Source organism: Artemia sp. Qi Xiang Cuo, chromosome 14 (assembly GCF_049724085.1).
Source record: "Artemia sp. Qi Xiang Cuo chromosome 14, ASM4972408v1, whole genome shotgun sequence".
Classification (NCBI taxonomy): domain Eukaryota; kingdom Metazoa; phylum Arthropoda; class Branchiopoda; order Anostraca; family Artemiidae; genus Artemia; species Artemia sp. Qi Xiang Cuo.
In genome coordinates this window covers 28,160,783-28,174,127 of record NC_142807.1, presented here as the reverse complement: position 1 = coordinate 28,174,127, position 13,345 = coordinate 28,160,783, and the positions used below count along the sequence as shown (strand labels likewise).

General features: G+C 35.7%; 1 protein-coding gene across 2 annotated transcripts in view; it reads right to left on the bottom strand.

The window, feature by feature from the left end:
* Positions 1 to 12,577, bottom strand: part of LOC148944336 (uncharacterized) — a 46,661-nt gene extending 34,084 nt beyond the window's left edge. For both annotated transcript variants that reach the window (XM_089100447.1, XM_089100448.1), the window contains exon 1: positions 12,402 to 12,577. In XM_089100447.1, coding sequence (XP_088956573.1) covers positions 12,402 to 12,485 — 84 coding nt within the window. In that variant the 5' untranslated portion in view covers positions 12,486 to 12,577. The remainder of the gene's footprint in view (positions 1 to 12,401) is intronic.
* Between the last annotated feature and the right edge of the window lie 768 nt (positions 12,578 to 13,345).

Here is a 13,345-nt window from a genome sequence, read left to right as displayed (position 1 = left end):
AACCCTGAAATATACTAACCTACCGGTTATTTATTTACGAAATCGTGCTAGGTGACGACTTTAGAACAATAATTACCTTCTATTTATCACTTAACACTCACGGGAATTATCACATAACACTCACGGGGAAAGGATTCAAAACAAAACTTCTTACATCATATAGTGTAATTGCGTCAAACGAGGCATATTCAATGCAGATTAAAACCAGAAAAGAACAGAAACGCATAAAAATAAGAAAAAAAGAAATTGCAACTAATCATAAGCAGAGCGCTAGTGCTGCCTAAGTAAAGAACGATGTGGGACACAATATGTTGTTTTTGGTTTTTTCTTCATAGCCGGCCACTTCGTATAGAAGGAGTCGTCACAGAAACTTTGAAAAGGACTCATTTGATTGGAAATTAAAGTAGCTAGTGCCGAATTCACAGGAGGGGGCGTGAAAACTATGGTTTTTAACTTTGATATGCAAGACTAGAAAGAAAAGTCTTTAGGAGTGGGGCTGCCCCCCCCCCACCTCAACCCTCGCTCTTGAAATCCCCCCACCCCCTTCCCCCAAACTCAAATTTTCCAGAGGATTTTAAAATCCCCCTGCCCAACTCACAGGAGGGGGCGTGAAAACTATGGTTTTTAACTTTGATATGCAAGACTAGAAAGAAAAGTCTAGGAGTGGGGCTGCCACCCTCCTCAACCCTTCGCTCTTGAAATCCCCCCACACCCCTTCCCCCAAACTCAAATTTTCCCGAGGATTTTAAAATCCCCCTTCCCCCCAAACTCAAAAATTTCTAGGAACGTATTCTCATCATATTTAAATATTTTCGTTGGAAAACCTTCTTGCCGAAACTATAAAAAAACGGAACTTTAGTAGCTAGTACGTATTTTCATCGTATTTTAAATATTTTCGTTGGAAAACACACTGAAAAGCCATATTAAGAGCTATATTTGTGAGGTTAGGTTCGAAATATTGGCCGGCCACTTAACCTAATCTAACCTAGCCTAACCTAACCTGCTATTCCTAGACCTAACCTAACCTAACCTCACAAATATAGCTCTTAATATGGCTTTTCAGTGTGTTTTCTAACGAAAATATTTAAAATACGATAAAAATACGCACTAGCTACTAAAGTTCCGTTTTTTTTATAGTTTCGGCAAGCAGGTTTTCCAACGAAAATATTTAAATATGATGAAAATACGTTCCTAGAAATTTTTGAGTTTGGGGGAAGGGGGATTTTAAAATCCTCTGGAAAATTTGAGTTTGGGGGGAAGGGGTGTGGGGGGTTTCAAGAGCGAAGGGTTGAGGCGGGGGCAGCCCCACTCCTAAAGACTTTTCTTTCTAGTCTTGCATATCAAAGTTAAAACCATAGTTTTCACGCCCCCTCCTGTGAATTGGGCAGGGGGATTTTAAAATCCTCTGGAAAATTTGAGTTTGGGGGAAGGGGGTGGGGGATTTCAAGAGCAATGGTTGAGGCGGGGGGGGAGCAGCCCCACTCCTAAAGACTTTTCTTTCTAGTCTTGCATGTCAAAGTTAAAAACCATAGTTTTCACGCCCCCTCCTGTGAATTGGCAATAGCCACTTTAATTTCCAATCAAATGAGTCCTTTTCAAAGTTTCTGTGACGACTCCTTCTATACGAAGTGGCCTGCTATGAAGAAAAAACCAAAAACAACATATTGTGTCCCACATCGTTCTTTACTTAGGCAGCACTAGCGCTCTGCATATGATTAGTTGCAATTCCTTTTTTTCTTATTTTTATGCGTTTCTGTTCTTTTCTGGTTTTAATCTGCATTGAACATGCCTCTTCTGATGCAATTACACTATATGATGTAAGAGTTTTGTTTTGAATCCTTTCCTCGTGAGTGTTATGTGATAATTCCCGTGAGTGTTAAGTGATAAATAGAAGGTAATTATTGTTCTAAAATCGTCACCTAGCACGATTTTCGTAAATAAATAACCGTTAGGTCAGTATATTTCAGGGTTTTGAAAGGTTTAAAGTCAGTAAAAGCTGAAATATAGAACAAGATAAAAAAATAATCGATAGTTCTTCAAATGTATGCTCTCCAACGTTTGATGTAAGTTCAAATAATATGACTTTTCAGTGTGTTTTCCAACCAAAATATGTAAAATACGATGAACTATGTTCCCTTGATTATAATTTATATCTTTCAATAAGGGAGGTTAAGGCTTGGCTAAAAAAGGTATTGTCAGTGAAAAACTCACAAATTTAGCTCTTAATATGGCTTTTCAGTGTGTTTTCCAACGAAAATATTTAAAATACGATGAAAATACGTGCTAGCTACTAAAGTTCCGTTTTTTTTATAGTTTCGGCAAGCAGGCTTTCCATCGAAAATATTTAAATATGATGAAAATACGTTCCTAGAAATTTTTGAGTTTGGGGGGAAGGGGGATTTTAAAATCCTCTGGAAATTTGAGTTTGGGGGGAGGGGGTGGGGAGATTTCAAGAGCGAGGGTTGAGGCGGGTGGGGGGGGCAACCCCACTCCTAAAGACTTTTCTTTCTAGTCTTGCATATCAAAATTAAAAACCATAGTTTTCACGCCCCCTCCTGAGAATTGGGCACTAGCCACTTTAATTTCCAATCAAATGAGTCCTTTTCAAAGTTTCTGTGACGACTCCTTCTATACGAAGTGGCCGGCTATGAAGAAAAAACCAAAAACAACATATTGTGTCCCACATCGTTCTTTACTTAGGCAGCACTAGCGCTCTGCATATGATTAGTTGCAATTCCTTTTTTTCTTATTTTTATGCGTTTCTGTTCTTTTCTGGTTTTAATCTGCATTGAACATGCCTCGTTTGACGCAATTACACTATATGATGTAAGAAGTTTTGTTTTGAATCCTTTCCCCGTGAGTGTTATGTGATAATTCACGTGAGTGTTAGGTGATAAATAGAAGGTAATTATTATTCTAAAATCGTCACCTAGCACGATTTTCGTAAATGAATAACCGTTAGGTTAGTATATTTCAGGGGGTTGAAAGGTTTAAAAAATCAGTATAAGCTGAAATATAGAACAAGATAAAAAAATAATGGATAGTTCTTCAAATGTATGCTCTCCAACATTTGATGTAAGTTCAAATACTATGACTTTTCAGTGTGTTTTCCAACCAAAAATATGTAAAATACGATGAACTATGTTCCCTTGATTATAATTCATATCTTTCAATTAGGGAGGTTAAGGCTTGGCTAAATAAGGAATTGCCAGTGAAAAACTCACAAATTTAGCTCTTAATATGGATTTTTGAGTTTGGGGGGAAGGCAGATTTTAAATTGCTATTATATTTGCTTTTTTTGTGTGTCCTTTTTGTCTCTAAAATGTGAATTCAGCCCATCTAGGGCTGTGGTAGCTAGTACGCCCCCCACAGAATTCTCTTTTCATTCTAACTGAAAATATTTAAAATGAATTATTTTTATAGTTCCGCATCAAGGGTTAGCTCTACGAGAATTGTTTTTGAGGGAAAACACCACCGATCCTACAAATTACATATCGTAATCATGTTTATTGTGCTTGAAAAGTCTAAGGACTAGAAAGAATGTTTGCTGTTCGAATCGAACTGGTACTCAAATCGAATTAAACTGATAAGAGAGGGTCTATTCAAACAGATATTTATGGCATGATTTGAAAAAAGGTAAAACATCAAACTAAAAATAAGTTTTCAGTTGGAAGTAAGAAGCAACACTAAAACTTAAGACAAACAAAAATTATTCTACATACCGTAATCAAGTTTACTGTGCTTGAAAAGTCTACAGACTAGAAAGAATGTTTGCTGTTCGAATCGAACCAGTACTCAAATCGAATTAAACTGATAAGAGAGGGTCTGTGGTAGCTAGTACATCCCCACAGAATTTGCTTTTTATTCCAACTGCAAATATTTAAAATGAATTAGTTTTATAGTTCCGCATCAACGGTTAGCTCTACGAGAAAGGCTTTTGAAGGAAAACACCATCGATCCTACAAATTACATGTCGTAATCATTTTTACTGTGCTTGAAAAGTCTAAGGAATAGGAAGAGAAATGATAAGTTTGGGGGGGACGGGATATTTTAAATGACTATTATATTTGCTTTTTTTTGTGTGTGTAAGTTTTGTTGTGTGTGTGTGTAAGTTTTTGTGTGTGTGAGTAAGTTTTTGCGTGTGTGTGTGTAAGTTTTTACGTGTAAGTTTATGTGAGTGTGTAAGTTTTTATGTGTAAGTTTATGTGTGTGTGTAAGTTTTTGTGTGTGTGTTTCAGGTTTTTTGTGTGTGTGTAAGTTTTTGTGTGTGTGTGTGTGTAAGTTTTTAGTTTTTGTGTTTGTGTGTAAGTTTTTGTGTGTGTGTAAGATTTTGTGTGTGTGTGTGTAAGTTTTTTTTGTGTGTGTAAGTTTTTTTGTGTGTTTGTAAGTTTTTATGATTAATTCAAACACGTTCAGAAATTAAGTTTAAAAAAATAAGTTTTTTTAACTGAAAGTAAGGAGCGACGTAAAAACTTAAAACGAACAGAAATTATTCCATATATTAAAAGAGCTGTCCTCTCCTCAACACCTCCTTCTTTACGCTAAAGTTTGACTCTTTTTCAAAACTCTGTTTTTTTAAAACAATAATAAACTTTAGAGTAAAGAGTGAGACGTTGAGTAGGGGACATCTGTCGTTCGTTTTGGGTTTAATTTATACTTCAATAGTAAGTTTTGGTCGTTTTAAGTTTGAATTGTTATTGATATTTATTTTTGCTGATCTTAACTTTAATATGGCCTTACTTTTCTTTGAAAACCTTTATTTCCAGAATTGTTTTTTAAGTAATCTCTGTTGGTTTTTAATTACCAAATTTTTAAGTTTTTCAAAATTCCCTATTTCAAAACAAATTTGTTTTTCAACATCAAAGTTTTATTAAAGTTCTATCAAAGTTTCAAAGGTAGTATCAAAGTAATATAGTAACAAAGTAAACACAGTATCAAAGTAAAAAAAAGGCATCAAAGTAAATAAAGTATCAACTTAAACATAGTTTCAAAGTAAATGAAGAATCAAAGTAACTTGCATAACTTACAACCCTTGCCAACTTATTTTTAGCAAAATGACTATTTAAAAATTTAAATCGAATGCATTTGGGGAAAGAAGTGCGCGAAGGGGGAAGGGGGTGGTTACCTTCTAATCCCCCCCCCCCAAGTTGACATGACCTAAAAATAGCTCTTAATAGAACTTTTTAAGTGTGAAGTCCTATTTTTCAGACGAAATTATAGGAAATATGGTCAAAACACACTTCTCTGTTTCAGTTGTATACATTTTCACATTTTCTGATTCAAATGTGTATCTTCAGTCAGAAAAGCGTAGTTTCGATTCAAAAATGAGCCATTTCCATAGCAATAGCTCTTAATAGAACTGTTTAAGTATGAAGTCCAATATAGACTTCTTAATAATTTAATGAAGACAAACACTGGAAATTGGTTTTCTTCAGTATTGATTATGAACGATTAAATATGGTAACTGACCAAAAACATTTTGAAACTAAAGAAAACATTTATCATGTAATAAAATTTCAAACCATGTCAAATGTAATCTCTCAGTTTGACTGAGGTATTGAACCTTTCAACTATACCGAACAAAAAAAAAATAACACAATAAGCTTCCGAGATCTAGGTTTCAGGAGATTCTAAACTTTAGAAATTCGAGTAAATTAACTGTCCGAATCATACATGCATAAAAAAAGGGTTTATATTCATTTAACTTTACTAAAATGATCCTCATATATTATTTTTAAGTTTCAGGAGGCACAGTCAATATTTGATTGTAGTCAGTGGAAAGAAATGCCAGTAAGTAAAGAGGAGAAGGATAAAAAATTATCAACTGTAGGAAATTCTGTAGAGCAGGGGGGAAAAAAGTTGAAAACTCCAGTAGACCATGCAGTGGATGAAGATAGAATAGAGTTTCGCCCCCACCCACTAAAAGACGAATGATTGAAGAGTTATTAATCGATGGTGATAGCATCGAGATTCTCCCTCCACCCGCTAAAAGACGGAAAGTAGATATTAAGATGGAGAGATCAGCAGTTGATGATGAAGATGATGCTGAAGATGTCAAAATATTAAAAACGATACAATATATAGATCTGTGAATTTGTTTATTAATAAAATGCATATATATATATATATATATATATATATATATATATATATATATATATATATATATATATATATATATATATATATATACAACAATGTCTTTAAATCTTCACTTTAGATTTCTTCTTCTTCTTCGATGTATAGGCAACTGTCGTGAACCACTAATGCTGGTAAATCATTTGGATTCACTGTATATTGATCTTGATTGACTGCAAAGTCAGGGTCACATTTTCTACAGTACAATGTAACTTCACTCTTGTCATATCAAGGAGGCACACTTGTGCCTCTATAAAGAGGCGACCCACCACAATGTTAAGCGATTTCAGGTCCTAGAGGTCGCAGAGAGACGGCGGTAATCGCATTTTGTAGCCCAAGCTCAAACTAAGAAACTTGCAAAATTTCATCCTCCTCCGACTTTTTCTTCATTGGGTAAACTGGGCCGGAAGTTTGGACCCTCCCACCACAGCCCCCCTTTAACGTTGTCCGATTGGGCTGAAATTTAGAGGTTAAGCTTTCCTAGGGCCCGGGAGCTTATCCTCGAAATTTCAGCTCAATCCGATCACTCCCTCCCTGTTTTCAAAAAACCAAATATAGCCACTTAAAATTCATCATCATTTCTTTTTTTTCTTAGCCACGCCTACAGGCCACAGTTGGCAACGGATCCGGTTGAATGAGGACTCATTCGAAGCAGAATTCGACCTGTTAGGGCCTTTGGATATTTTCAGACCGAAAAAATTATCCCCCGAATTTACATTTACGAAAAACCTTAGTTTTTTCAAATAGTACAGATAAACAGGTTAGACATGCTTTGTTATGAAAATATCTGCGCGTCAATTTTCATAACAAAGCATGTCTAACCTGTTTATGTGTATTATTTGAAAAAAACTACGTTTTCTAAAGAGTTAAAGAGGCTGAGTTACAAGGTCAACCCTTAAAACGTACAGGGATTAGGAGGCACAGTTGGGGGGGCTGTTAAAGAGGCTGAGTCACAAGTTCGAACCTTAAAACGTACAGGGATTAGGAGGCACCCTGTACGACGTGATTTGAGTATTCAGGAATTAAAAGCCTTAACACAAGAATGTTCAAGAGCGGGGGTTTGGGGGCGGCAGCCCCCCAACTTCAACTCCTGACACGATCAGCAAACAGTTAGTCAAGCAATAATAAGTAATAAACTGTACAAAAACGTGCAGAAATTATTTGAAAAAAACTACGTTTTCTAAAGAGTTAAAGAGGCTGAGTTGCAAGGTCGAACCTTAAAACGTACAGGGATTAGGAGGCACAGTTGGGGGGCTGCCGCCCCCAAACCCCCGCTTTCGCAGCCTTTAAATTAAAAAAAAAATTTCAACTGAAATTAAGGAGCGACATTAAATCTTAAAACGAACAGAAATTATTCCGTATATGAAAGAGGCTGTGCCCTCCTCAACGCCTCGCTCTTTACGCTAAAGTTTTTATTGTTTAAAAAAAGAGTTGTGAGAAAGTCAAACTTTAGCGTAAAGAGCGAGGCGTTGAGGAGGACACAGCCTCTTTCATATACGGAATAATTTCTGTTCGTTTTAAGATTTAATGTCGCTCCTTACTTTCAGTTTAAAATTTTTTTTTTTTATTTAAAGGCTGCGAAAGCGGGGGGTTTGGGGGCGGCAGCCCCCCAACTGTGCCTCCTAATCCCTGTACGTTTTAAGGTTCGACCTTGTAACTCAGCCTCTTTAACTCTTTAGAAAACGTAGTTTTTTTCAAATCTCTTTGTATAGTCAATGATGCTATTTGCATTCATATTATGAAATTCACGAGTTTCAATCTGTCTATTTGAAGCAATATCGCATACAGTGTTTTCAAATGGTGAATCACATTCGGTAACTGCCAAATAAAAATCACTTGGTTTATAGTCATAGTAGGTAGTGTCATCAGAGCGATGACATAGAAACCAAATTGTCTCGTTAGCCCAAAAGTTGAATCGTACACCAGATTCCTCTTCCCGAAATAATTTACATCCAAGACGATATCAATTTCGTAGAAATAAACTAAAAACGCGTTTGGGATTCTTGCCAATCATATCAGGATAAGTATTCTCACGCTGATCATATTTATCATAGTGACAATTGGTGCACAGGTGTCCTCTAGGGTGAGAGTCACACACTTCTTCAAGACATGAATTACATCCTTTAATTTGTACTGCATAGCCTATATGTAATTTACAAGGATTACAAAATTTACACTTTTCACTATAGTTATCAAAAATTGTAAAATTTTCACATTGAGTCCAACTGCCAAGTGTGTACATGCATAATGGACAAATAAAGAACATTATTCGGTTTCCAATATTACTTGACTCTCTCACAGCTAAAACGAAACTGATCGTCCTCGCTCCATAAATTCACTGAGGGTAAATGGGGAGAGGAGTAGCTCTGTGACGTTACCTCTTTCGAATGAGGGGCCATCTACATAGAATCCATTGGCAATGTTTTCAAAAGTATATCCACAATATGATTCTGCTTTGTTCCAATTAATATATCAATAAATTGACTATAAGCGCTTGAGTCACATTTTAGAAGTTTCATACAATAGTCCAATGGGGGAGAATCACTCCTCATTATATTGTCAAGTGTTCCCTGACAAGAGAATATCCTGCGTTGAAGAGATAACTCGAGATAAATCATCATCCAAAATCAAATGTTTTTCCATAAACACTAGATTTGATCTAATTCTCTCTTTCTCAAATTTATTCTTTTTTCAATCCTTTCACTCTGACTGCTGACTCTAGACTGGCCCTAACCTAACCTAACCAGAAAAGAAAGGGAACATTTTCTATTTCGAAATAATTTTATTGAATAATTATAATCACAACAATAATAATAAGCATGTACGATTAGCGATACAGTCTATAATCTTCGATATGTTTCACCAATGAACTTAAAACACATTGAAGTCTATTCACATGGGCTATATCAACTTTGGTGGCGAAAGATAATTGATCTTCCATTTTAAATTGGCTCAAGGATATCACATATCTTGCATATACTTCATCCCATTCCAGACAAAGCCGTGATCCTTTTGTGATTTCCACCGCAATGTTTGGTGCTCTTGTATTATTGCCATCAACTCCACTATCAACTTCTAATAGGGTAAACATTCCACTCATCGCCATCACAAATATATATCCAAATGAGTCAAGTCAAAACTGTTCTTTTCATTCTTTTGAATTCTATTCACAGACTAATAAAAACTATAACAAAAATTTTTACCTCATATTATTTCCGCTGCTAATATGAAAGCAAACCCTTAGAATGGCAGAAAAAAAAACGCGTGATCTAACTATTTTCCATTTCAGGAAACTCTTAACATTCGCCTCTAGCATGCACTTGGCCAAAACAACAACAACAACAACAACAGCGAATAAATTGTCCTTAGAAAAACAGGTCATCGACCCCATTAACCACGTGTTCTCCCTAGGGATTCCATGTCCTTATTTGGTGTACTGACAGAGTTAGACTAAATTGTAGATGGCAGCAGGGGTGCGTGACACGAGTATAAGATAGCTTTCTACTGACCTAAAACATTGGAGGGGAACTAGGCCTCCTCTATCGCCCATTTTTTCCCAAAATCGTCTGATCAAAATTGGAGATAGCCGTTTTGTTCATCATAGTTGAAAGAACCATTAACTATGCCTTTGGATATAACATGACCCCCCCCCACAGCCCCAGAAGAAAGGTCTTCAAGTTATAAGATTCGTCCATTGTTGTACGCATAGTATTTTTTATTGGGAAGTATGCATACATTTTCGGGTGCGGGAAACAATTTTCAGCTGGGTGTTTTTCCACGGGGGTATTTTCCATGGGTAGGGAACTTTCCAGGGGTGAACATGTCAGGGAAATTATACATTGAGGGAATTTTACAGAAGTCTAATATAAATTTTTTTTTTATATGTCGTGCTTTCTCTTTTCCGGCTCAATTTTACGCGTGGAACCGTTAAGGGTAATTGTCCGGGATAAATTATCACCGGGATTGCGTTGTCTAGAGGATATTTCCATGGGAAGGGAGATTTCTCCGTGGAGATGGGGCCAGATTTCCTGGCATTATTTAAAGAAGATCAAAAATTAAATAAAAAAAACAAATTTTTTAAGCTGAAAGTAAGGAGCAACATTAAAATTAAAACGAATAGAAATTATTACATATATGAAGAGTTTCCTCCTGCTCAACACCTCGTTCTTTACGCTAAAGCTTGAATTTTGTCCCAATTCTTTAAGAACGACTCCTGAAACACAAAAGTCGTTTAATTTTAACAGTAGAAGCTTTTTTCTTAAAGTACTAAAAAACATTAGCGTAAATAACAAGGTGTTGAGGAGGGCTCCCCTCATATACGTAATAATTTCTGTTCGTTTTAAGTTTCAATGTTGCTCCTTACTTTCATTGGCAAAACTTTTTTTTTATTTTCTTAAAGTTCGGTGCCCTTTGCATGGCAAAGGGGCGGAGATATATAGCCTACTTCAGAAGACTAAAGCACGGGTTGATGAACTTTGCCTAAAACCCGAGTAGGAGAACAGTTTATTAAAGAACTATAAAAGCAAAGTAAGAGTTTTTGGGGTAGAGAAGGGAAATTTTGCAGAGCGGTTAGTTTTAGATACAGCTTTTAAATAGTTTTTGATCAGTTCACCATCTCAGAATTGTAACTCACTGGCATCCTGACTTTGTTTTGCTGACATTTCTTTTTTTTGCAGAAAGTGGCACATTTGTGGAGCGCAATTTCTTTCGTGACTTAAAATAGACACTGGAACTTTTAATTTCTGTTAAATAAGCACTTGATAATGATACGCGCCATCTGTTTTGACAGTTCACCCTAGGGTAAAAGGAAGGTTAGGATACAATAGCCTACAAGTCATGCCACCCGTCCTAAAATGCGGTTTTCCTTGATTTTTAGGATGATGGAGTGCAAAACTCCAGTTAATAGTTTTGGATCGTGAAAAATTGGTTGGCTAACTTACAATCTGATTCTCTAGAATATTGGCCCTGTTTGGGCCAATATTGATGTTTTGCGCCACTTATTGGCAAAACCGGCACTTTCCTGTGGCACAATCCATTCCGTCCCTTGAGGCAAATAGACATTTAAGGCACCGTTGCAGTGTGTCCTCTCCCAATATTTTACGAAAACTAGTTCTATACGACACCCCTAGGGGGAAAACAGACACACAAAAAAGTCGCATCAGTATTACCGATATTGTCTCCATTTAAGGGTTTTTGACAACGGCTATTCCAAACGGTGTAATTATGTTGCAATTTGACGTCATTTCTTAGGGGAGTTACGGTTATTTTATGAATTACAAAAAAAAAATTGTAACTACAAATTAAAGCTCAATTCAATGTGAATAAAAATTACTACTTCCCAAACAGTGTTACTTTAAAGATACTTATCATTAGACAGTTTCTTAAAGAAATAGTTTTCTTTCAGGCTATCATGTACCGTGGTTTGATTTTTACTAGGTTGAACATACTATTCCAACGATATTTCAAAAAAAGATAAAGGTAACGAATTCGAAAAATAAATTATATAAAACAGAACAGTCCTGTATATTTACCTGCATAAATGAAATAGAAACATTTTGTACCGTTATACATTAATTCAGGAAATTCATCGGTTCTTGTGAGGCTCACTTCATCATTACAACATAAATAAAAAAGTTCTTTGATACAAATAAAAAAAGACTTTGATGTTTTCCTTAAATCCACCTGTTTTTATAATCGAAGCCTTAGTATTTTCAGCTACTTTAATAGTATAGGTAGTTTCAAAAGGTCCATTAATTTTTTTTTTTTTTTTTTTTAGAATTGTCGTAAGTCCAGCTGGGTTTTCCTTATATCTCTAAAAATACAAAGGGTCAAATAACAATAATGTGGAATTTCCAAATTCCAAGAATCTTAACCCAGTCTTTTGACTGTGGACACAGGGGTGAATAGTCTGACTCGGCACTACTCTCAAAAACTGAGCCATATCTCAAAAACTGAAGGGATTATTAGTTCAAGTTTGGTCTCCAACATTCCGTAAAATAAAGGTCAAGTAAAAAAAAACACGAGAATTTAAAAGTTCAGAAGTTCACAACGATAATGCTCATATTTTACAGATCTCACGGTCTGGTCAGCATATTCTATTATTTCTGGCCATAAAAGGGGGAGAAAATGCCCGTTCTCCCGTTCCCCGGATGCCTATATTATTTCAAAGAATGTATAGGAAGTTTCAAAATTATATAGTAAAAAATTATATAGTTTTAAAGGAATAGCTTTAAGCAGTTGAAAGACTGTTTTAAATAACTTACGTCCCTTCCAAAGCCAGCAATATCTCTTTTCATGTCTTTAAAATCGCCTCCAAAACGTTTTGTCGCATCCCGTACCATGTCCATTACTGGGAAACTAATGAAATTCACGAAGTAAAATTACCACACATATGTGTTGTTTCGAACATTAATCTTCGTCTCGATGTTCTTAGAATGCATGATCACGAGTAAAATGTAGGCAATAAAACTGGAAAGTTGACATTGAAGATGCGCAAATTAACTTCTTTCAAGATAGTTTCCCATCACTAGAGAAACAAGAGGAGGTTCTACAGCTATTCACTAAATTTCTTTTCCGTTTCTTAAAGTAACAAGGACAGTGAAAATAAAATCTGATTTTTAAGATTGGTTGAGTGGAAACTTATACAAGGATACATATTTTAAAAAGTAAAGAAAAATCAGGAATTAAATATTTAATGAAATAGACCTCCATATGAAACAGTTCGTGGTAACGAAGTGTAAGTAAGGAGCGACCCGGCTCAATGGTAACCGAAACTCTAGAAAACGGAATTTTGATACCAATGGATACATCAAAAGAATCAGATTTTAATGCTGATTTCAAATATATGTTTCATCAAGTTTAGTGCTATCCATCAAAAGTTAAGCGCCTGAGAAAATTTGGCTGATTTTCGAAAAAAGAGGGAAAACCCCCTAAGAGTTATAGAACCTTAAAGAAAATCACACCATCATATTCAGCATATCAGAGAACCCTACTGCAGAGGTTTCAAGCTCCTATCTACAAAAATATGGAATTTTGCATTTTTTGGCAGAAGAAAGATCACGGATGCGTGTTTATTTATTTATTTTTTTTTTCAGGGGTGATCGGATTGACCCATTGGTCCTAGAATATCATGAGAGGGCTCATTGGAACGGAAATTAAAAGTTCTAGTGCCCTTTTTAAGTTAACGAAAAAATGGAGGGCAAATAGG